The sequence below is a fragment of the Triturus cristatus genome, chromosome 3_1, assembly GCF_964204655.1.
Source record: "Triturus cristatus chromosome 3_1, aTriCri1.1, whole genome shotgun sequence".
NCBI lineage: Eukaryota > Metazoa > Chordata > Amphibia > Caudata > Salamandridae > Triturus > Triturus cristatus.
Window position 1 is genome coordinate 816376843 of NC_140583.1, and position 24638 is coordinate 816401480.

Sequence of the window (24638 nt, forward strand, 5' to 3'; positions counted from 1 at the left end):
ACCAAGTCATGGAGCTTACTTTAGTTACATTTAATGTGCCAGGATTACACATGGAAATACTAGCGAAGAAAGAGAGAGCAGTTGAAAAGCTGGGGTATTAATGTGTCACTATTTCAATAACAGTCCTATCCCTCTAGACTGCTAAAGCAAGATGAGATGCCAAATGAGACGAGATTTGCTTCCTCGAATCTCAAAGGCATGGTAGGAAGGGTCCCCCATGCGGGCAGCAGGAGCTAATCATCAAAATCAAAGCTGACACAGCCGCTGAGATACTAAGACCAGTTGTAAGCAAGGATGAGTCAGCCAATTGGAGATGGCTCTTAATTGCCTTGTCTACGGTGCGAACTGCAGTTTGATGCTTAGTGGAGCCTGCGAATCCAGTGACAGACTGTAGCAAACTTCGATTATGCTCTTGGAATGTGGAGGGCGTTGCAGCAAAGATAGAGGATGTGGAGCTGATAAAATATTGGAAGAACTTTGACATAATAGCCCTAGGGGAAACATAGGCCTTGACGAGCATTCCCCAAATTGTTTTTGTGGAATATTGGATTCCCGCCAATCAAGTAAATCTGGAAGGGCCAAAGGTCTACATTAGTTCAAATACATCAGTGAATGAAAAACAATCTTTAGACGCAAGAACCTTGGATGTTAGCCCTACATGTGGAAGGTTCGTCTCATCAAGTGACATTTCCCCTAATACTAGTAAATATCTACGTCACCTCCAGGGACAAGAAAGGTTTGGTGGAAAGGCTGTTGTAATGAATGTGCTTTTCACTAAAAGGACACACCCAAACCCTGCGCTCCCACTTTGGAGGCAAATTTACCACTGCACCTTTAAATAATACACTTGGAGCAGCACCCCCTAAAGACGAGGGAAAGGATGCAGAACTCTCTTTAGGCAAGGCAAGAAAACAAATTCAGGTGCATTTAAAACACACACACAAGTTTATTAATGAACGGTAGGTCAAATATATCAGTAAATGCAGATTCTCAAATGTCAAGTGACTAAAATGAACCATAGAAATAAAATGCAGTATATACAAGTAGCAAAGAGTAGAAAATATATACAAAATGGTTAGGAACACCACACCGATTGAATTTGCATCATCCTTGCCAACTGAAGCTGGGGAAGCCCTTCAGCAGCCCAGGAAGGAGTTCAATCAGGACTCAAGTTCCTTCACCTCCACAGCAATACGTCTATTCTGTGGTGAACTTCCACCTGGCCCCCGAATGCTCCCAGCTTTAATACCATTACTAAACGTGAGGCGAAGCTTCTAGAAAACCACGCCCCCTTCTCATTAGAAAAAAAAACGAGCTGGCTGTACCAGTCTGCGTCAAGGCCAAGACGGAGGCTGGCCAAGCTCCCGTATTTTGACTCCGATGCGGAGTTGTACATTCTCACATCTTCCAGCCTCTATCTTGACGAAGCTCCCACAAGGCCTTCCAGAGTACATTAAACAAAAGCAATCGCTCAGAAAAACAGAAAGACCTTGAATGTGAATAACCCAAACAACTTGCGAGCACTTCTGTGCACGCAGAGAAACAGCAGCAAGGCAGAGCCAGGAAAAAAGGATGACATGATGCCATGTCAAAGCCAATAGTAAGAACTCATAATTCTCATAATCCATACAATTTACAAGCACTGCTATGCACATAGAAAAGCTTGAAGCAAGGCAAAGTCAGAAAACAAGATGACATGAGGCCACGTCAAAGCCAATAGTAAGAACGTATAATTCTTACCAATGTGCAACACAATGCACATTTCTTTTTTTTTTTTGAAAATCTTTTTATTGATAACTCAACACAAATCAACGTACATTGGCATTTAATAAATCAGTATTCCGACCATTGGATTGTGTACAGACATTTAGAGAGCACCTTCACAGCAAATTAACATAACGGTTTTGCAGGGCACCGCACTGGCCTCCAGCTGTATCATGTGTTGTCATGGCCGTTTTAATCTACTTATTGATCAACTGTATTCCCTCAGTCACTCAATTTCGACTCTGAGGTATCACGTGGGGGGTCACATATATTCCCTCTGTACGCATTCCATCTTCCCCATACCTGGGTCCATTTTTTGGGGCAGCCTCTATGTACATATACTGTTTTTTCAACGACCATTGTGGTATCCATATCTCTACACCATTGGGAGAGGGTAGGGGGCTGCCTGGATCCCCATCTTTGAGCTATGTTGCGCTTTGCCAGCAGCAGTCCCAGCGTCACCCAGATTTGCGCCACGCGGCTAAGATCTGTAGGCTCCCATACATTGAGGAGGCACCTCCTCGGTTCCGGGAGAGTCGTAATTTTTGTCACCTGGGAGAGTGTGCGCATAATCGCCTTCCAGTACTGGACTATTACGGGGCAATCCCAGAGGGTATGGAAAAGACTCCCATCCTCGCCACACTGCCGAAGACAAAGCGGTGAGACAATGCACATTTCTGCACAACTGCTTATAGCATCACATACTTTATATATCAATATCCTATAGCATTACATACTTTATCTCTCAATGTACAACACCGAGCACATGTGTGCATCACTGCCCACAACACTGCACTTTGAAATCAAAGAGTACATTCCACACCTCTCTCTCCCTCTCACGCTTTCAAATGCACATCCCACACCTTCCATTCTTGGCAAGACTGTTCTACTCCGTGACAGCTCCCATTGAAAGACAGCAAGATTACAAGAAAGAAGAGAAGCAGGCAAATGCAGGACCGTCCTACATTAAGGCTAGTGTAAAATAACACACTAAAGTCAGTTACAATGATGGTAGTTGAAGGTCATCATAGGGTGCCAAACCACAAGAGCGCCTCTTTCACTACAGCTGTTCAACTATGTAGCCGATTTAAAAAAGTGAGAATGTGGCATCCAATATAATAATTACTGGTGACTTCAATCTCATTTTTTTCCAACCATCGGTCGCAGTCTTGAATGGCATGAGAAGGTACACCTACGGTGCAATACAGTAGCAAATTCACCCCAACAAGGTGTGGCTGGATAAAACCAGTCAGAGAATGCGAAGAGCCTGTAAGCATTTATGGCTGGTCATCCTGAATGGGAGATTCCAGGGTGATATCCCGCCAGTTGGACGAGGTCCCTGTCTAATATGGACTCCTACATAGATTATACCATGGTGAGCGCCAGTATATATAGCGTCATCATGGATTTTAGGATTGACAACCACGCTGAAAGTGATCATCCGCCCCAATACATCTGGATAAGGGGTGGGTTCTTCAGACTAGACCCTGCAAGAGATCTGCTTCAACAAGCAAACGCAGAAAAGTTGAAGCCTTTAAGGTGGGAATCCAAGAAATAGTTGACACATCCCTAAAAGTACTGGAAGTAGGCTTTAAAAATGAGCCACACCTAGTAAAAGCCTGGGTATCTTTTATGGATGTCGACTGCCCACAAATATATGCCTTGTAAAATCTAGGATTAACAGAACTTTACAACAAATAAGGAGCAATCCATGAAACCCCCTGTTAATTACAAAGTTGAGGGAGGATCAAAGAAGATTCAAAAGAGACATGGTCAGTAAAAAAAACAGGATTGCGAACTTCTGGGCAAAGCTCCTTTCTGCCTCTAAGAGCAGTGCTCTGAGAAGGTTTTGAAGGATCATCAATGATCTAGAAAAAGGCATGCAGGCTGCCAACATCAGTGAAGCGGTTTGGTTGGATTATCTTAAAGCCCACTTTTCAGTTAGTGGGCAATTTTAGAAGCCATGACGTCAGAAAATCCCATGGAAATTGATGCCTCCTATAGCCCCAGTGTTAAATTATTCAACTGATGCAATCATCATAGTGATAGAGGGTCTCGCTCCAACTGCGCGCCGGGCCTTAATGACATTACATAAGCCATACTAAAATGCAGTATATCAGTTTGGGCAAAGTACCTGGTGATAATGTTTTACAATATCTTGCAATCGGGGATCATCCCAGAGAGCTGGATGTAATCCATCCCTTCTTTAAAGGTGACAAAGCATCTTCACCAAACAGCTATCGCCTCATAGCTTCGCTTGATGTTGAATTAAACTATTTTTCATCTTTATTGTTGAAAGACCTCTCTGAATGGACAGTAAAATCAAGAAGAATCCACTTGAGTCAAAAAGGGTTTATGAAAAAGCAAGGCACCCTTACTAACTTAATGGCAGTTGGGCTACTAATGGAGAGAGCATGCAATGCCAGTTCGCCCCTGTACATGTGCTTCGTGGACTTTACGGCTGCCTTTGACCGCGTACCGCGTGGGAAACTGTGGGAAAAATTAAAAATGCTGGGGCCTTCCACAAAAGTTGCTGAAGGCCATCAGAATGATAATCACCAAGACATGGATAACCATTAAAGTAGGGGTGGAAGGCATCTGTCAAGGGAAGCACCAACCTCAATGGAGCTGAAACAGGGGTCTGTGCTTGCACCACTCGTGTTTAACTTGCACATCTCTTATCTCTTATCTCTCAACTGACCTTGACACGTCTCTAACTTTGGAGGTTGATCCATATCAAACATGCACTATGTGGATGACCTACTGCTGATGAACAAAACACGAGTGGAATTGCAAAGACTGATCAACAAGCTCATAGAGTACACAACGGGTAATCTTCTTGAAATTAACCTCAACAAGACCAAGGTGATGTCACTTCGCAAGCATATCACCAAACAGGGCAAGTGGGTGCTTAATGGATTTTCCATAGAAGAAGTAGCCACCTATAAGTATCTGGGCTTCAAGCTGGAGTCACAGGCTTCCTTTACTCTGCAGAAGTAAACGGTCAAGGAGAAAGGTACAGCCCTGAACTTTGTATTTATAACCCTTTCCTAAAGACCATGGAGCCATACCTTGAATCCACTTTTAGTCGTGGCAAAATCAAAATTTCTACCAGCAATAGTTTTTAATTGGACAAATAATATTTTTCAAAAACATCAGAAAGGTCTTGGCACAGATTTTTCTGTTCTCCTTCATCTCAGTACATTCTCCAAGCCCTCAGTTTGTGAAAAAGCTGCAAAACTTTAAATTGGGACAGATAACATTTAAGTGGGATGGGACAGGAGAATAGCATCCTTGTGGTTGAAGGGGCATAACAAAATTAGCAAACAATTCATTGAAAATTAGAAAGTTGCCTTCTCTCCATGAACTAAAAAGGATAATCTCAACTTTAAGCCTTGCTAATAACAATAAAAAATTATATATGATCTACAATCGGATGTTTTACTCCTAACGTTTTCCAGTTAAACCAGTAAAGGCTCATTTGCTCAAAAAAGAGAACATTACATAGACTGAATAAAATATTTTATTGATGGTGCATACTCTGGTGCCGCTGCGTGATACTGCACCTTGCACAGAGGTCAACATATTTCGCAGCTTTAAATACACAAGTGAACAGCTCCAACAGAGCTTCTGGTCCAGGGTAGGGTCCGAGGTACTTCTGTGGTCCACGGGTTCTCATTCAATCTTCATGTCCATGTCCATGTCCATCCTCCTCGTAATCATCAGGAAGTCCCAGGGGAATGGCTTTGTTCTAATACGAAGATGACTGTAGGGGACAAATTCTGGTCTATCGTGTGAGTGATGCTGCATCTTTAAGTAGACATTCAGCATACAGACAGCAACACCAGGGAGAGCAACCACAAATGTTAGGATCTTCCAGGTACGTGCTGCATTAGAGTCCCCATGAGAAGTTGCAGCAGACAGAAGCCGGCCGCGTGGAGCGAGGGCCCGCCTCAGCACACCAGAGAGCCTTCCAAACGCCGCCATGGTCAACTCGTCAATGAAGGAGCCTTGCACCGAGAAGAACTTCCGGTATGATACCAGCAATATCTTATGGTAGTGAACTGATGCTTGGGTGGGACGCAAAGCTCCTGGAGAATATCCTGATAAGGATGTACAAGTGCGTATTCCGCCTGTCGAGATTAGCCTTACCAGCAAAAATATGGTTTGAGATTGCCTTGGCAAAACAAGCCCTGGTTAGCATGGGGGTTTTCCTTCAATTCTGCCATAAGATTCGGACTGCCACAAATGAATCTTTGGATCACTATGTTTGGGCTGAAATAAATATGCAGAAAGAAAAGGCACGTTGTAAGAAATACTTGGAGGAATCCATTGAAAGCTTGGGTTTTGGGGAGTTACGACTTTTGCCAACAAGACGAGCTGTGTTAAAAAAAAAAAAACAGTGAATAAATGCATTCAGAAGATAAGTCGGGTGGAGGATAACATGGAACTTGCAAAACGTGCCCACGGGTGGTTGGTGCTGAATTTGTACACAAACACACTGTAACAACCATACTTGGGGGGCCTGTTCCATACAAATTATAAGAACATGTATGGCCCTGCAGCTAGGGTCTCTTCCGCCCCAGGAATTCATTCCAAAGTGAATGTTGTAAGATGACAATCCCGTGAATAAATTATGACGTCCTTGCAAGCTTGCTGGGGAAACTGATGCATGTATTTCGCATCTGTCCGTGCTTATTGAGTGAATAGTTCAATTCTTTGTATGTTTAGAAAGGAGATTTCAGATGCCATCAAGCAGGTCCCCAGGGCGTGGCTGTAGGGAGAACTTTAAGGCCATATATGATGGAACTAGCATTTTCCTTAAATGGGACTGTCTTTTTGGCTTAGCTCCTCCTAGCGTCCTTAATTGGGTTATCACCACCCCCTTTCTCACCTGTGCTTCATTTCTATGCTTTGTGCTCTATCACTGCTTTTCAACTTGGTTTTTCTTACATGACCGTCTTTACCTTTTTAACAGCCCTCTTTTATTGGCGCTGAATGGATAGCTTGTCAATTTATACTGTAACAGTTCACCCCCCTGTGCACTGCTCCACTTGTGTTTTAAACTAGGTATTTCCCTACATGGGCATTACTTGGGCGAACTGTGCTCTGAAACTTCAAAAATAATATTTATATCTATTGCTTTTTGATAACCGCTCCGCCTGGCCTGCACGTTGGTACTCTCCTACATGGGCATTGCTCGGGATCTGCTTCAATATTGCAAACATGTTATATGTGTTTATTCCTTTGGTTACTTTTGTATGGATCTTGTAAAACTGTGCCTACACCATTGTTTTGGCTGCATAAACCAAAATGTGAGTTGGCCGTTTATCATCTTGGAAGGAACTGGGATGGTTTTAACTAGGGGGTTGTAAAAATTGTATTTTTGAACATTATATGGATCAATGGAATTTGCATGCAGGGTGTAATGAGGCTCGTGTATATTATTCTTTCTTTACTTTTTGTGATCGTTGTTTATGGGTTTAATTAAGTAATAAACTACACCTTGATGATGAAACTAATTAGACTAATCGCTGACATCTCTGATTTGTGAGTTCAGAGTTCAGGACTGGGGACAGGCCTGGTACAGCATTGCAGCAGCAGTAATAGAGGGGCGCACACATTGGGTTGGGGAGGAGGGAGTGAGCAGCAAGGGACGGGATGCATAGAGCACACAAGAGCCATTATGCAGCAAAGGTTGCGAGATAATATATATATGAAACAACTCCTTGTGAGCAGTCGAACATTAGTGGATGTTGAGGTGAGCACTTAGCATGGAGGCATATTCTTGGCACTGACTGTAAAAATACAGGACAAAAGGTTAAAATTCAGCACAAAAAGTCAGTTTTAGAGACATATCCAAGTAGTTCAAGCAATAACATAAAATTTAGTAAATAGACAGTTGACTAAAAAGGAAGTAAAGAAAGTAGTTTTTTGATTTGTATATTGCATAATAAAATATATAATCTGTATCTATATATTCATCTTGCTCTTTTATGGCCTTTCAGGCCGAAATAAAGATGTTGATTGATTGATTGATAATTCACAACAGTACTAAGCAAACAATTGCATGTAACTGGACTTACAAAAGATTTGTTTTTAAACTAGCAAATATATGCAATCTAAGCAGAATTTGACAAATAAGGGACAGTTGTCTCTTGACTGCCCCCTTACCTCAAATGATAGTACCGGAAGCAGTTCTCTGTTGATTAATGTGGATTTCCAGCTTCTAGGCAGTGGTTCTACTACTACTAGAGAGAGGAAGTAAAATGTTGAGTGTTTAACTCAAATCTGAGGGAGATAGCGCATGTTTATGAGTATTTCATTGTGATTGTTTCTGACTAAACTAGTGCAGAGTTTGTCAACCTACCCTCCATGCTATTTGCCCCACACCTGCATCCATTAGCCTAGACTCTCTCGTGTGGTAGATTCAAGTTCTTGTACAAGCACTAGAAAAGCCACAGAAAACAAATCCTACTGCAGTGCTGCAAAACAATTAAAATAGGATTACTTTAAGTAAACAGTGCATGGATGAGATAAAGTATTATATGTGTGATGATGGTGTATACTTTTCAGATGTAAAATAGTCCCTCTTGTATTCATAATGAAGCAGCCAGCTACTCCCAAACAGCCAATAAAGAGAAGAGACTAAAAAACATCAGTGGTCAAATCACCAATATGATTGACTGTGTCTCATGTCAACAGATGAAGATTCCTGGAGCAAAGAAGCTAGTTGCCGAAGAAGGCTGGATCAATTACAGGTCAAACATAAAATCATGAATGAGATGCAGAAAAAAAGCCCAGAAAAAAGTTTTTAAAAATCCCACACATGTTCACCTGAATCATCATACCAGGAATGTGCCTAGCAGTGCAACACCAGGTGTGCTCCAGAGTGTCTCATTTCCCACGGTGTCTTGTACCACAGCCAATGGCATTGTGAACCAGCGCTCCTAGCACAGGGCACTATCAATTACTGAACAGTGCAGAGCCACCTTCTGACAAATTGCACCACCACTCACTGCATAGTGTCACCCCACCAGTGGCACAGTGCACAATCAGACTGCATAACGCACTGCTACCACAGAACAGTGCACCATCACATTCAGCACAGTGACCTCCAGACTTCGATACGCCCCACCATCACCTTTGGAACAGTAAACCACAATCTGTGGCACAGTGCACCGCACACTCAGCACAGTTGCCTCCAGTCTTCGATACACTCCACCATTACCCTGAAACAGCGAACCACATTTGTGGCACAGTGCACACCCAATCCACTGCACACCATTCGACACCTTGAAACACTTCCTTCCACACTGCGTATTTGTCCCCCAGTTTTGAAGCAACGGTTCATGTAATGCATTTGAAAAGCACAATTGCTCTTTTAATAATGGTTCGCCCTTCAAATCACCCCAGTTCTTGTTCATGTTTCACTTTAGTAGAACCCTAAAGTATATCATGTACTTTTCTTGGTAATTGTATTTGTATGTGTTTTGTTGAAAAACGTGCCTAAGGCTTCCAAAGGTCATTCATTACTAACTTTGATTAACAACTTTACCATGTCAATGAAGACTTTACCATCTACACACCCTGGAGAGGTCACCCCCATAATGGCAGTCATTATGAGCATCATTATCAGTATCATTTATAATGTGTTCATAACTGTTTGATATCCAGGCATGAAGGGGGAATTTTGCTTCTTCAGGTAGGACTGTAAATTTCCAGTCCATGCACAACAATGCAAGTGCTGAACCACAGATATTTTGCATGAGTGCCTTAAAATGTATCCTCTTCTCTACTGGCAGCCATTTCATGCCGTGTGACATAGGTGTCAAATGCTCTTCCCTCGCACTGCCGATTACTGGCCTCGTTGTAGAATTTTGAAGCACTTTCCTCATGTTGGACTTTGAGGTCATGCAATATTATCTCCCTGTCAGAGAAAAAGTTATATCACCAAAATGGAGAGAGTTCAAAGCAGACAAACCAGGAACTGAAATGAAAAGCCCTCTAAATGTGTGGCATTCTGTGGTGGTCCATGCGGAGGAAGGCAGGGGCTGAGTCAGTCCAGTCCCTTACCTGTTGGTCTAGCCAGGGTAGACCTAGGTTGACCGAGATCCGGTCATAAACCCATAGGTCAGTTGGCTCCTTGGTGTATCCCAGGAAAACCTAGGTTGACCGAGATCCGGTCATAAACCCATAGGTCAGTTGGCTCCTTGGTGTATCCCAGGAAAAGAGGCCAACAACTGGCCAAAGGCAGATTAACAAGCCAGTGGGTAATGACTAGCGTACACTAATCTGACCACTGAGCAGAGAGCATGCCACTTATCAGCCAATCCAAGGTCAGCATACATACTATGGCCACAGTTAATGGTGGTGATTGAAGAATGTAGCAAGCCACATGACTGGTTATCAAGATGCAGCATTAACATTCTAGACAAATGTCGCCCGGTAAAAAAATCAATTATGAACAATGGACAAGCCTGCTTTTTAACTTCATGTGACATGGACTGGCTCACTGTAGAAAGTGGAATAGTGTTAAAATTATGGGAACATTCTGTACATTGTCAGATCAATACCAGACAATGGACATTAGTCTTAATTTATGGACAGTTTATTTAACTAATGGATATGTGTTCACACTACCTCAGGACGGCATTAAAGAGACCCACACCAGCTGCCAGAATGTTCTAAGGCTGGGCCTGATATTTTTTGCATAATGCAATTCATGGAATTCTTTCATTTACTCTTTGCTAATTTGAGTTTTTATCAACTATTTTCTGTTCATAAAATCCAACAGGATCTTAGCTAAAGTCTGCCTTCCTATTCAATGCAGCTGAAATATTGCTGATCCGGGAACCGAGCATTTTACGGGGAAAGGAAGTGGCCTATTCTGCTGGTCACATCAGGCGATCAACCCCTTTAACAATGTGGCTGCATTGTAGTTTTATCTTACCGGTGTCAGATGCTCCCTTGGATTGTATTACAGTAAACCTAGAGAGCCTGTTTTTGTGTCTGAATGAAGACCACCAAGGCTTTAAAACCCCCTCTGGTGTTACTCAAAAATCTTCCAGTGGATAAAAGCAGCTTCTTTAAATTCAAAGTCCAAACCAGAAGCCCTCAACCTCTCTGAAACAGCGAGCTGAAGCTCACGTGATACCAAGGTTTACAGAAAGATTAATAGTGCATTGTTCAGCATGTGGGAGTTTGTTCCCACTCGTTCATTCATTCATTCATTCATCCATCTATCCATCCATGCACCCACCAAGATCTACCCATTCACCTATATCCAACCATCCATCCACCAAGATCCATTAATTCCCCCAGATCTACCTTTTCATCCAAGCACCCACCCATCCTTCTGTAAGTCTGTTAATGCTTCCAACATCCATCCATCCATCCATCCATGTGTCTATCCTTCCACCCACTAGACCAGTAAATGTACACAGATCTATTCATCCAAGCACCCATCCATCCATCCAATCACCGATCGTCCATCCATTTATTGATCTATCCATCCATGTACCTAACAATATTGCTCATCCATCTGGCCCTGTTCATCCATTCATTCATCCATTACAGTACCTATCCACCTCTAACAACAATTACAGAAACATCACAATACTCAAGTGAAGTTAAAACCTGCTATGTAAGTAAAAATCTTAGTGCCACATTATATTAGAGATAAACAGTAAAATAAAGAAAATAAATTGGAACTCCATAATAGAGCCCAAAAAAAGTAGTACAGGCAACAGACTAGAGCTTTTCAAATGCCCTATAGTGTTATTTTGATATGTTAAAAGTATGTTCCATTCATTGTTCAATAACCTTTATGGGAGCACTGGAAGCCAGTTCTGATCTATACATCACGCAGCTGCATAATATGCCAGAAAGCTGTAAAAAAGGATCCGTCCTGAAATTATGGACAAATGCTGTCTGTAATTAGATCAGTAATTGGTAATGGACAATGGACATCAGGCTGAAATTAGGGACAATCCATGTAATTTACGTACAGGTGGTCACCCTGGTGGATGTTCATGTGTACAAGGCCGCTTTACAGTATCCCAGCTGCTACATAGGGAGGCTTCTCTTGGAGAAGAATATGGGAGAGCAAATGAGGTCCAGGCAGGTTGTACAGAATGAGGGACATTTGGCAAACACCAAGAGGGTGACAGACTGTGTGGGCAGTACTAAACTCAGTGAGGGAGGGGGTGACGTGTGGGAATGGTGGTGGGGGTGTATGTGAGTAGTAGTGATTATTGCCACCGAAGACATTTCCCTCTTAATGGTGGTAGTTGCTTGTCGGACAGGCATTTGACCGAATTATTCATGAAGGTCATTTTGCTACAGTAAGGCACAGTATATTTATGAATACTTTTCACTAGAATGGTTTGTCTTCGTTCACTTCTCAGCATCCACGACTAAAGAGAGCTCTACTAATGCACACATTTCAGCTCAAAGTTTCTTAGGAAAACCTTAAAATGCAGTCCAGCCCAACTGCATGTAAAAATTACCCCAGAACAAGTGTAATCTACACAGAAACAGGGAAATTGCATAAAATCAACCACTGAAAACAGTGAGGTTCATTGTTGTCTACCTTTCGTAGTTTTTCATCGTGGTCTATCTCTAGTGCCTCTGTACAAGTTGGCCGGAGCAGACACAGGGAAAGTGGAAGATGAAAAACAACGTTACAGGTTGACAGCGCTTGAGCTTTAAGGCTTCGCATTCATTATGCCAGGAATACATTTGGTGCACAATTTAAGCTAATATACGTAGAGAAAATAATTAAGGTACACTTGGTATTGGAAATCCTTAATTCAGAAGTCATCAAGAAATGGACATTGTGGGGTAGAGTGGACATGTAACTCAGAGGCTTGATTTAAAATGTGTAGTTCCTAGTGCCTTACTGACTTTCATTGGTATCCTGGGATTTTGCAAGTGCTTTTTGTAAGGTTTTATCAATCATGAAATATGTTTTGGTCAACTAGAGGATTATCTCTGTTGTGTTTGGCCTCTTGCCTGTAACCTGAGAGAGAGAGTCTAATGCTGAAAACTGTATGTTTTGTTATCTTGAGGGATAACTTTGCTTTCAGTTGCATTGACTGGTAAATTCTATGTAATCCAAGAGAAAGTATTTCTATTTAATACCAACGCTACAAAGTTCTAGATCACCTTAAGGATAGTTTTTCTAATAAAAGTCACTGCTTCGGAGTGTAAAATGTGACTGATGTTTAAAAACCAGTACTGCACATTTTATGTGAAACACTCTTCTTTCTGAAGAAAACACTTTAATGGAACCTAATATTCTGAAGTCTGATGTTAAAGCCTGTACAACATGAATTCTGGCTATTCTGTGAGAACTGAGCCTGTAACTTCTCTTTTGCTTGACAGGTTCCTGCTGTCTAATTTCAGATCATGTGTCTGTGTAACCTGTTGCACTCTGTGGTTGTGCCACTGCGCGCTGGAGTGCATGCAGTGATCCCCCCCCCCCTCCAAGTAGTACCTTACAAGTAGGTTAAAACAAAGGTTTTGTTATGCCACTGCCAGTCTCCTCTATCATCTGTTGTCTCAAAGCCCCTCTGAATCCTCCCCTCCTTCCCCTTGTTTATACTGCCTTCTACCGTTGACGGTGGAAAACGTCCCTCAACTGGTACTGGATCACAGTGGACCACCTGTCATCCAGCTGGTCCAAAGGGTTTATGACCTAACTTTTCTTTCCCTTCCTTTGGACCATCTTCCCTCCATCAGGCTGTGCTGTCTGGCTCACACCTCAAGTCTGGAGGCAGAGATTTGTGCCCTGATGAACAAAGGGGCATAGTAGTGTTACCTCTGGAAGAAAGGGGCACATGATTTTACTCCCTATGTTTCTTGGTCCAAAACTATGGAGGTCTGAGTCCCATTCTAGATATTCGCCTTCTCAGTTAGTTCATTCAGCAGAATAGGTTCAGAATGCTCTCGTTAAGCCAAGTCCTGCATGCCCTGAACGTGGGCAATAAGTTGGCATTCCTAGGTCCCCAGTATGCCCACTTTTATCTTCCAGTTCTCCTCTCACAGTTGTTGCCTGAGGTTCACTGTGGGGGTCCCAGCACTACCAATTTGTGATTTTGCCATTCAGACTGATGACCGCTGTTCGTGCTTTTAAGTGCTGCCAGTTTGTCACTGCTTCTTTGAGACTGTTGTGATTCCATGGATTACTTGGACGACTGACTGATGAAGGCAGAGGTCCCTTGCCATAGAACATCTTTGGTGCAAAATAACCTCTGACTGGGCCTTTGCCAACATTGCCAAAAGTCCCACCTCTATGTAGCACAGAGGTATGTGGATATTCCAGAGATGATTCTGAGAGTTCAGATCAAAAGCATGTCCCAGTGTTACTGGTCTGCTCAGTTGCATGGCCTAGTGCATCCTGCTGGATCCACATATCAGATGGCAGAGGAGGGCTCTGTAGTGATACCTGCAACACGAGGGGCTCCAACACAAAGGAAATCTCTTAGCTTAATTCAGTAGCTTCCTGTCTCCTGCCAAAGTGGCGGGGTGGCCCGGAGGAGGGAGGTGGGGGGGGGGGGTCGGGGGTTTGTGGCCCAAAAAATAAAAATAAAATAACTTACCTGAAGATCACCGCATGCGCTCTTCTAGTCTTCTTCTGGGCACAGGCTCCCAGACTGCACTGCATCCAAACCTGACGCCGCATGACAGTCAGGATTGGCCTGAGCGCTGTCATCTTGCACTCCCAGGCAGAATGGGAGCCTGTTGCTGCTCTCTTCAGCCCCAGCAACGCAGCTGGGGCTGGCCAGAGCTTCAGTGTACATGACGGTTAGGCCGGCCTGAGACGGCCGGCCAAACTGTCATGCACACTGTAACAGTGCTCACCACTCGTCCGAGTCCTGGGGCAGGTCCAGGGGGATTAAAATAAAACGATTTAAAAATCGGGTTTAAAAACAGTTTTATTATTGTTTCATTTGAGGGTGGTGGCAGGGCGGAGGGCGCTCATCTGGCCTAATGGAGGGGCCACCGCTGGCTCAATTGCAGATGTATCAGTCTGTTCATCCAGACCTCCAATGGTGGATAGACCCCCTCAAACTTTGAGGTAGGTCATTTGTTCAGCCCTTTGCAAGTATGGGCTAACCATGGTCAAGGGCACATCCTCGCTGGCCTCGCAGGACTTTTCTGATTCAAAGCACTATTGACATATAAATATGCTAGAACTGCAGGAAATCTGCCTTGCCTTGAATGCATTTCTCTGTTCATTATCTGGGAGTGCCATTCATATCCTTTCAAACAACACTTCCACTGTCTGTTGTTTCAACAGGCAAAGCAGCTCACCTGACTTGTTCACTTAACATGAGAGTGGGTGCTCTAAGTCACCAGTTACTGGAGGGCCTCAAATGCAAACTTCACTCCAAAGTGACAGAAGCAGTCTTCTTAGGATGCCCAGGTGTCGATCTCTTCTTCACGGCCCAGTTCAGGAAGTGTCCTCAGTTTTGTGCCATACGCTTCCCTGTGAATGGCTCACTTGGGGGGACACTTCAGGTTCAGCCAGTCTCAGGGCCTGCCTCAGATGCTTCCACTGATTCTACTTGCTCCGGGTTGGGCATGGGGGACCTGGTACCTCGATCTGTTTGCACTCCACGTTCAGCACCTCTTCTATTCCTGCTCAGGACATACATGCTCTTGTACCAGGATGGCCAGGTCCTCCACCCCAATTCTTAACTGCTGCATGTGCGATGATTGAGCAGTACCAGCTTCCTTGATGAAGTTGCAGTTGTTATCTTGACTGCCATTACAAAATCCACCTGTTTGGTTAGCTGGAACAAATTTGTGCAAAGGTGTAGTCAGAAGACTTTCATCCCTTTAAATCACTCCTATATGCCGTTCTGTGTTTTACACTCTGTCTTCAAGAGAGGGAGTTTGCTGTTGCTACAGAGAAGGGTTATCAGGCTGCCCAGTCATCTTTCATGTGCCTCCCTGAGTAGCCTTCATTGTTTAGGTCACCTTTAGTGGGTGTTTTCTTCTGAAAGGTTTGCTCTACTTGTTTTCCATTGATTGTTTCTCAGTGGGATTTAATTCCTGTGTGGACTTTCTTTATAACATCTCCTTTTGAGCAGACTTACAGTTGTCCAGTTCAGCGTCTTACTTTGAAGACAGTGTTGTTAGTTGCAATAACTTCTACATGTAGGGTTGGAGAACTTCAGGCCCTTTCAGTTTATCCGCCTTTTACAGTTTTTCTTTTTACTAGTACAAGTTGGTCTACTACATCAACTGCACTTACTAAGAGACAGGGGATGACAAGCTATTAGGTGGCTGTTCCGGAGCCAAGAATGACTAGGTGGTGACAAAGTACACCACCTCATGCTGGTTCATCCTATTCATTAAGCTCTTCTAAGCCTTCTCCATGAAAGGCTCTTTGGAGGGTATTCCTATCCACTCCACTAGATCAGTGGCTTCTTACACATCTCACCAGAGGTGTTCTAGTGACTGACCTGTACAGTGCAGTCACATGCTCATATCTGCATATATTTGCTAAACATTCATTAAGGCTCTTCTGTGTTATTCGAGCACACAACATCTACCTATTCACCTAAGAAAATGAGACTCAACTGCTACTATCCCTTTCGGACAAAACACCAGAACAAGAAGCAACTTGAACTGCATGACCGAAGTGGCCACATGAATAAAGCCAGCTGCCTCAAGCTGAAAATTGACAAGGCTAAAGTTGTAATTTTCAGGAAAAGATGCCTCCCATGGGACTCCGTCTGGTGGCATACAGACCTAGGATCCACCCCTGCCCACAAGCATGAACACTCCGGATCATCATCGACAACAAGCTGTTCAGTTCCGTCGCCACATCCTGCTTCCATACAGTGAGGATGTTGAAAAAAAATCAAGTTGCTACCAAACAATACTTGAAAGACCGTCACCCAAGCAGTCATCACCAGCAGACTAGACTACTTTAACTCTCTCTATGTAGTAATCACCAAGCAACTCATGAAAAGACTACAGACTGTCCAGAACTCAAAGGCCAGACTCATCCTTAACCTCCCACGCCGGTCCCTTATGACATCTCACCTGAGAGGCCTGTACTGGCTACCCATACACTAGTGTGCACAGTTCAAGCTCCTCACCCACACATACAAAGCACTGCATATTCCCAGCCTACCTGAATAGCCACTTACATTTCCACCAATCCTCAAGGCACCGCCACTCTGCCACTCTTACTGGCACTCTTACTGACGTATACAAAAACAGAATACGAGGTTGGCCCTGGTTGAACATCACTCCTAAAGCATGGAATGGCCTCCCATACCACATCGGAGCCTCCTCCTCTCTTCTTGAATTCTGCAAGAAGCTTAAGACTTGACTCTTTGCATAGATCCACACATGGCTAGCCTTACTCTTCTGCGGCATGCCAAGATACCCTCACGAGTAATATTGTGCGATAAAAATACATATAACATAACAAAGTATGTGTTTGGGTTGTTGTTATCGCTGTCATTGATGTTCCCTTGGTTCTTCTGCACACCCTCTGGGGCCTGGAAAAAGTATCAGGAACTGTCATCAGCTCCTTTTTATAGACAGGTGATGTGGAGCCTCATGTTTACGGCTGGGAAATCTTTTTAAGACTAGTCTGATGCTTGGGGGCTGTTTCAAAGGTGGGGGAATCTGCCAGAAGATTGTACCCTAGAAATATATTTTACCAAAGGTAAATTCATTGTGCTTAAATGCTGCTCGTCATTCCTGGTTATTACCCTTCTAATTGAATGTATTCCTCTTCTACCTTTCATATTCATACCAATTACTTTGTACTTATAACTCAGCTGTCCATCCTCCATGTAAACTCATATTTCTGTAGCAGGTGAGCTTGTATGTACACATGCTTTGCTCATTCTTTCCGTCTAATGTTGGGTCAGATATCTGCAAATTGTTTTTGTTTCTTATCTTACGACCAAAAGTTATTTGATCAGAAACAACTTGCAAACATCTGTGTCCAACATTAGATAGCAGAAGTGTGGCGAGCATGTGAATATACATCACTACCAACGACAAGCAGATGCTCACAGGGTAGAGTGCATATCCCTTTCTTTATTGCTCCTCTCTCTTTGCCCCTTCCACTGAATACCCATTTCACACACTTATTACTCTGTCTGTGGGTTTATAAAAACAACAAACATAAAGAGCAAAAACATGTTTTCATGAATAAGAAAAAAGCAATTTAAATTAAGGCTTCTATTTCAATAGAAGGGTTGAGCGGGTGAGTTGGTTAGTGTGGGTAAGTGCTATTTGTTTGTATTTGTTGTTGATTTTTCATTTATTTGATTTTTATTCAATGTTTTGGGCGTCTTTCAGCATTGAATACACATCTGAGATGTTTTTGTTGTAGTTGTTTATGTTGCAGTTCTTTAGTGTTATTTTTTTTTTTTGTAACATTTTCGCAGATTCCCCTCTGTTTGTCCTGGTAATTGCTGATCCCATCCCTTTTATTTCTCTTTTTTTCTTCCATCCACTGTCCACACCCACCTACCCAATGAATTGCATTTTAATTGCACTTATTCCTCTGCCCTCAGTTCTGCCTTTGACGAAGATAAGAGGCAACGAATTGCTCGCTGTTCACAGCAGGTGTCTCATGAATTGACTGGGCTTTTCCTAACGGAAGAAATATTCCTAACTGCAAAGCAAGCTTTACAGGAGCTACAGTGTTACTGCAAGTACCTACAGAGGTAAGAGGAACAGATGAGGTTTACTGCAACTCATTGCAAAGTCGAGCAGAGCCAGCATTGTTAGTGTATACACCCGCAGAATTAATAGAAAGGAGTATTACTAATGGGAGGTATGGAAAGATTTGTCAAAATGCTATTGCCTTATAATTTTCCTTGTTCGCATGAACATCGAATTCTTTTTATTTTTTATTTTTGCTCAGTCTTTTTATTGAAATCTTTCAATTGATTACAACAAAGTACGACATGGCTGCCAGGGACCAACATAATATGGCAGTAGACCAGTTGGCACAAAGCAAGTATGCATAGGGCAAAAATATTGCGAGGAAATAAAGGGTCACACAGTTGATGAATAGGTGCGCCCAGGGGGCATCCACAGCATAGCATGTCTCAAAGCAAAAAGAAAGAACCGTGAAACAGCAAAATACAACAATTCCTGGTCAAGTCTGTTTGATAGAGTTAGAAGATTCAGACAATGTCACACAGTAGTGCGTTGGTGGTCATTATTAGTAGTGAGGTGAATAGGGGGGCCAGTCGCTGTGTGTGAGCTCTGGGGGAGGGGGGTCTATCAAAGAGCCACAGAGATCTTCACCTCAGAGGATTGAGACATGTAAGTTACAAGCAAGTCGTATAGTGGATCAGTGAGCGCCAAACATATTGAATTTTAGCCTCAATGTGTGTTATGTTGTGGGAGGGTTGTTCCATCACCAGCACATGTCATAGACGAGTGAACCATTGAGCAATGGAAGGGACAGAAGTCTTTTTCCATGCCCGTGCCACAAGCTGCTGCGCAGCATGGAGCAAGTGACTAGTGAGCTTCCAGTCAGCGTGTCATCACTTATAATGAAGAGGCTGGACACCAAGGATAACCATAAGGTAGGAAGCAGAAAGCGGATATCCTATGGTGGCTTTAATGTGTCCCAGCATTTCTTCCCAGTAGGTAGTGATGGGGCTACATGACCACCATATGTGACAAAAGTTTCCAACTGCCAAACTGCAGCGACAGCAGAGGGAAGATGTGGTGTGGTGTAATTGGTGGAGAGGCGGGCTGGTGTATAATACAATTGGAGCATTAGCTTGTACGCTGTCTCACTAAGGGATAAGCTTGAATAAGTTTTGGGTGTGTCCCTCCAAAGGGCGTCCCATTGCTTGATTGGTAGGAGTAGGTACGAAGGGATGTAGAATGCTATAGTGTGCGATGTGTATTAGATATTAATCACCTTGGTCCATCATATGCTCTTAACAGTTTTTTGAAGGGTGTATAGGGCCTAGACGCACCAGGACAGTTGGAGAGATGTATGGATTTTATTTTTAAAGATGGTTACAGAAAGTCTTTCCATTTGTGAGAAACTTTCTCCCACTTGGAGACTTTACTATAGAACCATTGAAATGAATGAGTCCTACTTTAGAAGAAATGCACACATCTACCTTCCCTCGGAAAGCCTTGAAATGTAATTTAGACGTCATTTCATTATAGGGTGAGTGAGATGCATGCTGGTGGCTCATAGAAACCTTTCACTGTTTTCAATGCAAAAAAGGTATTTTAGAGAACATAAACTTTTTCCTTTAGGGTGCAATTCAGGACTTTCAAATTAATTAGATGACCTTTTTCAAAACCCTTTTTCCAGATGAGAGATGTATAAAGGTCTCTGGGATGGCGTTTGGACAAACACAAAAACAATTAGGAAAACCAATGACCTCTTTCTCCGCTATAAAATGAATACTTCTGGTTAGCTATCTCTAATAAATTCATTGATAGTAATATGCCACTCCCTACTACTGTGATAGCAAAATACCAATTCTCGGTGGGCTAAATGCTCATTTCATGTGATGCAGCCACTGCTGCTCCTGTGCAGTGTATCGTTATAACTCATATATGCAATATGGCAGTTTTGCTTGGACTCTGTGAGTTGACACATATCTCTTTGTGAAAGTTGTCTGTTCTCCTGATTCATCCTCTTCAGTTTTTAAAGGATGTACCTGCTATTCTATTTTCTGATGATATAATTGAAGATCCCACGATCGAGATGTTCCTTACTTGTTATCCTAGTTTTGATACATGGCTGTCCTCAAGACTCACATGCTGTACTTTATTCTGCTCTCTTGTGTTGGGTCTGAAATTCTCTTCCTTCTTCTCCAGCATTGGATCTTTCATGTATTCACATGTTGAATCACTCACCATGCCCAGGCTTGGGAATCCCTGGTACATTTAAATAACTATGAACAATGTTTAAATGGCTGTAGGCCTCAATCACACTGTTTGTTCAGTAGCACAGTCACCTCATTTGAAACAACCCAAACTTCAGCCATTGAAGAGAAAGTGCTTTGCTATTCTTCACCCCCTGAAGGCCACCCTAGCTCAGATTTGATGCTTGTCATGTATGAAGGTGTTCCCGAGAAAAGCGCTGCTCTAACCTCTGTTTGACTTAATACGGTTACTTTCCTGGTCTACCCTGAATATGAACCTGCCTAATCATCAGCTTTCAGTGTTTTGTTAGTTGTTTTGGAGGAATTTAGTGGGAAATCTCTGTTTTCTAGGTCAGGGAAAACTCTTCTCTGTCGCTAATTATCATCATGACTAAAGGAGAGAAATAATCTCTTTTCAAATCAGGCTTCACCTGTGGACAGAAAAAGATCTATACTGGTGACTCTGATGAGCAGTGTAATTAATTGCTTTATCCAATGCACAAGGCTTCACACTGCAACACCTGTTAACCCTTTCCTCCCATAACCCTGAAGTATAGGGAGAGGAGGTTGGAATTATATTTGCTGGAGAAAAAAATGCAGACTTCCAAAGAGGATGGCCCTCATCTGTGGATGATTCGGTCTAAAGCTCTTCCATGAAGGCAGTGCAAAAAAGGAAACGTTACATTTCCCGAGCTGGATATGCTATAAAGTGCCTGAGCCACCCCCTCGCATGAAATAATTGGAGTTTCTCAAGAGAATTCTCCAGGAAGGATAAGCACAAGCCTTCTCAAAAACTGTGTGAAAATCTAGCTTTCTTGACAACCTGACTGGAATGCCATTCTCAACAGTGATGTTTTAGTCATCCTCATTTACGATCATGAAAACATCCATGTCCTAAACGACTACCTCTTTGACGACACCCTTATTGAAACCTATGGGACAGGCAACGTCATGAAACATGAAGAGATCTGTTTTGACCACAACGACTCCTTCAGCAACAATACCATCATTGAAGACGCTGCTATATCCTTGGGGTTCTGCAATATCTGCATCTTGGTTCTGCCACGTTTCGTGGCCTATGACGATCCCAGATATACAGGGGACATTTCACCAATATGAAGGTCATGGCTGGCCATAATTATGCCCACGACAGTGCAGATGTGAGCAAGCAACGGAAATCAAAAGCAAAGATCTTGCAGGCCTTCTGGGTACAAAAGGAGCACCACTCGCGTTCTCGGGACAACCAAAAGAGTTTGACTCTTACCCCTGGCTGCCCTGTACCATCTCCAGCTCAGCAGGTCGAGGGAGGGATTTAATTGTTTCCCACAATGGGAGTCCAAAATATCAAACTAATGAGTGCTGCAGATTGTACACTCAGGACACACTCTGTAGTTTGTAAAGAAAGTACTTGTCTGCCCACCCATGAAGGAACATAATCTTCTCTTGAGGGAGCCATTACAGAAAATGATCCTCCTTCTCCTCAAGGAAGTAATGGAGATGATCTCAAGATTCCAGAGAAACAAGGGATTTTACTCCAGATTCTTTTTTTATCAAAAGTAAAAGGGAATAATGAAGGGTTATTCTAGACCTCGAAGCTGAAGTAGTTCCTAAAGAAAATATTTTTGCTTGTTAACGCTCCCAAAGTCCTCCTTATGCGTTAGGAAGCAGATTACCTGCCTGCCAGCATGTGTATTTCCACATCTCAGTATTCAGGGAAACAATGGATGTACTCCTTTTTTCAGCGGCGGGGCACCACTGTCCGTTAAAGATTCTTTGAATCGACCTGAAGTCTGCACCATGCATTTTCACCAACTGCCTAGCAGACAACGGGGTTACTAAGTATACACATGCTTTGGCAAATGGCTCGTTAAGGCTCCATTAAAGAAAGAGGCAAAGACTTTTAATATTGCCTGCATCAGTCTGTTTCACAGATTATGAGCAACACAAAACATCGACAATTCCTCTTTGGAACCAAGGACGAAACTTCAGTTCTTGTGAGTAATAACGGCCACACATTGGGGAAAGTTGTATCTTTCACTGAACAAAGCAGTGAAGCTCCAAGCCATGGTGAAAACCATATCAGCCAAGCAGTTAGTCATAGTAAGGTCATACAAATCTCTGCTGAGCCTGATGGCATTGTGCATAGACCGATCCCTCTTTTGCAGGCTCCAGATGATACCCGTTCATCAAGAACAGGACCGTCAGTGGAAGCAGATAGCTGGCTTATGGAAAAACATGGTCCATATAATAAGGTTGCTGAGACAGGTGCTGCTATAGTGGAGGTTTCCCAGTAATCTCACTGCAGGCCTCACTTTACATCCTTCATCAGCCAGAGTAGTTACATAAAGGATGCATCCATTGAGGGCTGATGCGCTCACATGTAGGAACTGTTGGCCAAAGGCCTGGTGAGACACAGAAAAGATGGGCTACAGATGAAATAACGTGCCAGATAAAATGATCCTAATTGTTGGGCAAGGGTCAGAGGGAACCAGCCTTGTTCATTATGGAAAAGAAAAACTCACCTACACTTATGTGGCACGCTTCATCATAGGCTAACTCATCCCACCCTGATAAGATAAGGCTCGATACACAACATCAAGAAATGTCCCTTGTTGTCAAAAAAGAAGTGAGGCCTAGAGGCCAAAATAACAACATTGCTGAAGAATTAAAAGGAGTTTTATGAGATTCTAAAGAAATTAGAAATCCAGTCCAAAGTGGATAATAAAAGGCCTTTCTTTGTATCGTGCTATAGTTAAAACAGCAACATACTTCTTTGGGGTCCAGTTAGGAGAGGAATAGTCTGAGCCTTTTTTCTATTAGCAACTCTTCTACCTACACAGAAAATAAAACAATTAAAACCAATACTAGTGAGTATTTACAAACGTGGAGAACCATTCAAGGAGGCAGCTTCTTACTAGGCAGTACCCCAAAGGTAGAAGATAATTAAAAGGCCACCTAGCAGGAACCCGCATACATAAGTGTTTGTGTATGATATTTATACAGTGTGTACTTTGATAAAAGGCAGCTTAGCACTGTATAGGATTCAAAGCAAGACAATCTACTTGTGATTGGAGGAGTTGCCGGTTTCTGAGAGTTACAGTAGACTTTGGGTGCGTCATAATGTAGTTAGTTTTAAACAGGCGTGTCTTCAGCTCCTTTCTAAATTGGAGCAGGGTTGGGGAAGACATGATAGATATGAGGATGTCATTCCAGATCCTGTGTGCAGACATGGAGAAGGTCTGTTGCCTCGCTTTTTGTTTTCGCGCTTGTACTGAGTGTGGCATCTTGCTATCCCAGAGTGGTCTATTCTGCCCCCTCTCAAGATGTTGGAACCCCTGTCTTGGTGTGTGGTGCTTGGTAGCCCTCCCTATCGGTGTATCTACCTTTAGGCTACACGCCCATGAAAAAAATGGTTTGGCCAGTGTGGGCCCCCTCCCCCTTTTTTTATCCTAGACTCTAACCTGTCGACCCCAGCAAAAGAGCAGCCCCTCTCTATTGTGTGTTCGCCATTTGCCTTCCAAAGGAGGCTTCTCCTTTGAAGAGCGCCTTTTGGGATAACACCCTGTGTGGCTTCCTGCCAGGAGGAGGTAACGCCTCCACTAGCAGGCCTCTATTGTTACCTGTCCTGGGAACTATTGACACTTCTCCTGAGGGGTGAGGAGGTTGTCTCGTGGCCAGCCTCTGCAAATGGCCACTGGAATACTGGGTAAAAGTTGCATGAGGCAACAAGTCACTTTAATTTCAACTTGGGCATCAAGTTGGGCTTGATGTAACGAGTTGTTTGATACCTTGAAGTACCAACTTTGTTAGTCCCAAAAAGAAGTTAGCAGTGTGAGTTGTCAGCATGTAACTCTGTACTTGCCAGTAGGGCTACCATCACTCTTATAGTAAAAACGACAGTCTTTGGTTTATACTGTTAGAAACATGTCAAGCACATGTTCTACCTTTAAATATGCTTCACCATGCTTTGTGACTCGA

At 43.0% G+C, this 24638-nt stretch overlaps 1 protein-coding gene across 1 annotated transcript in view; it reads left to right on the forward strand.

Annotated features, from left to right (window-relative positions):
• The window catches only part of MCM3AP (minichromosome maintenance complex component 3 associated protein), a 693444-nt gene that overhangs the window by 449717 nt on the left and 219089 nt on the right, over nucleotides 1-24638 (forward strand). The window contains exon 17 of the mRNA XM_085645158.1: nucleotides 18324-18476. Within this exon, the coding sequence (XP_085501284.1) occupies nucleotides 18324-18476 (153 nt within the window). The remainder of the gene's footprint in view (nucleotides 1-18323; nucleotides 18477-24638) is intronic.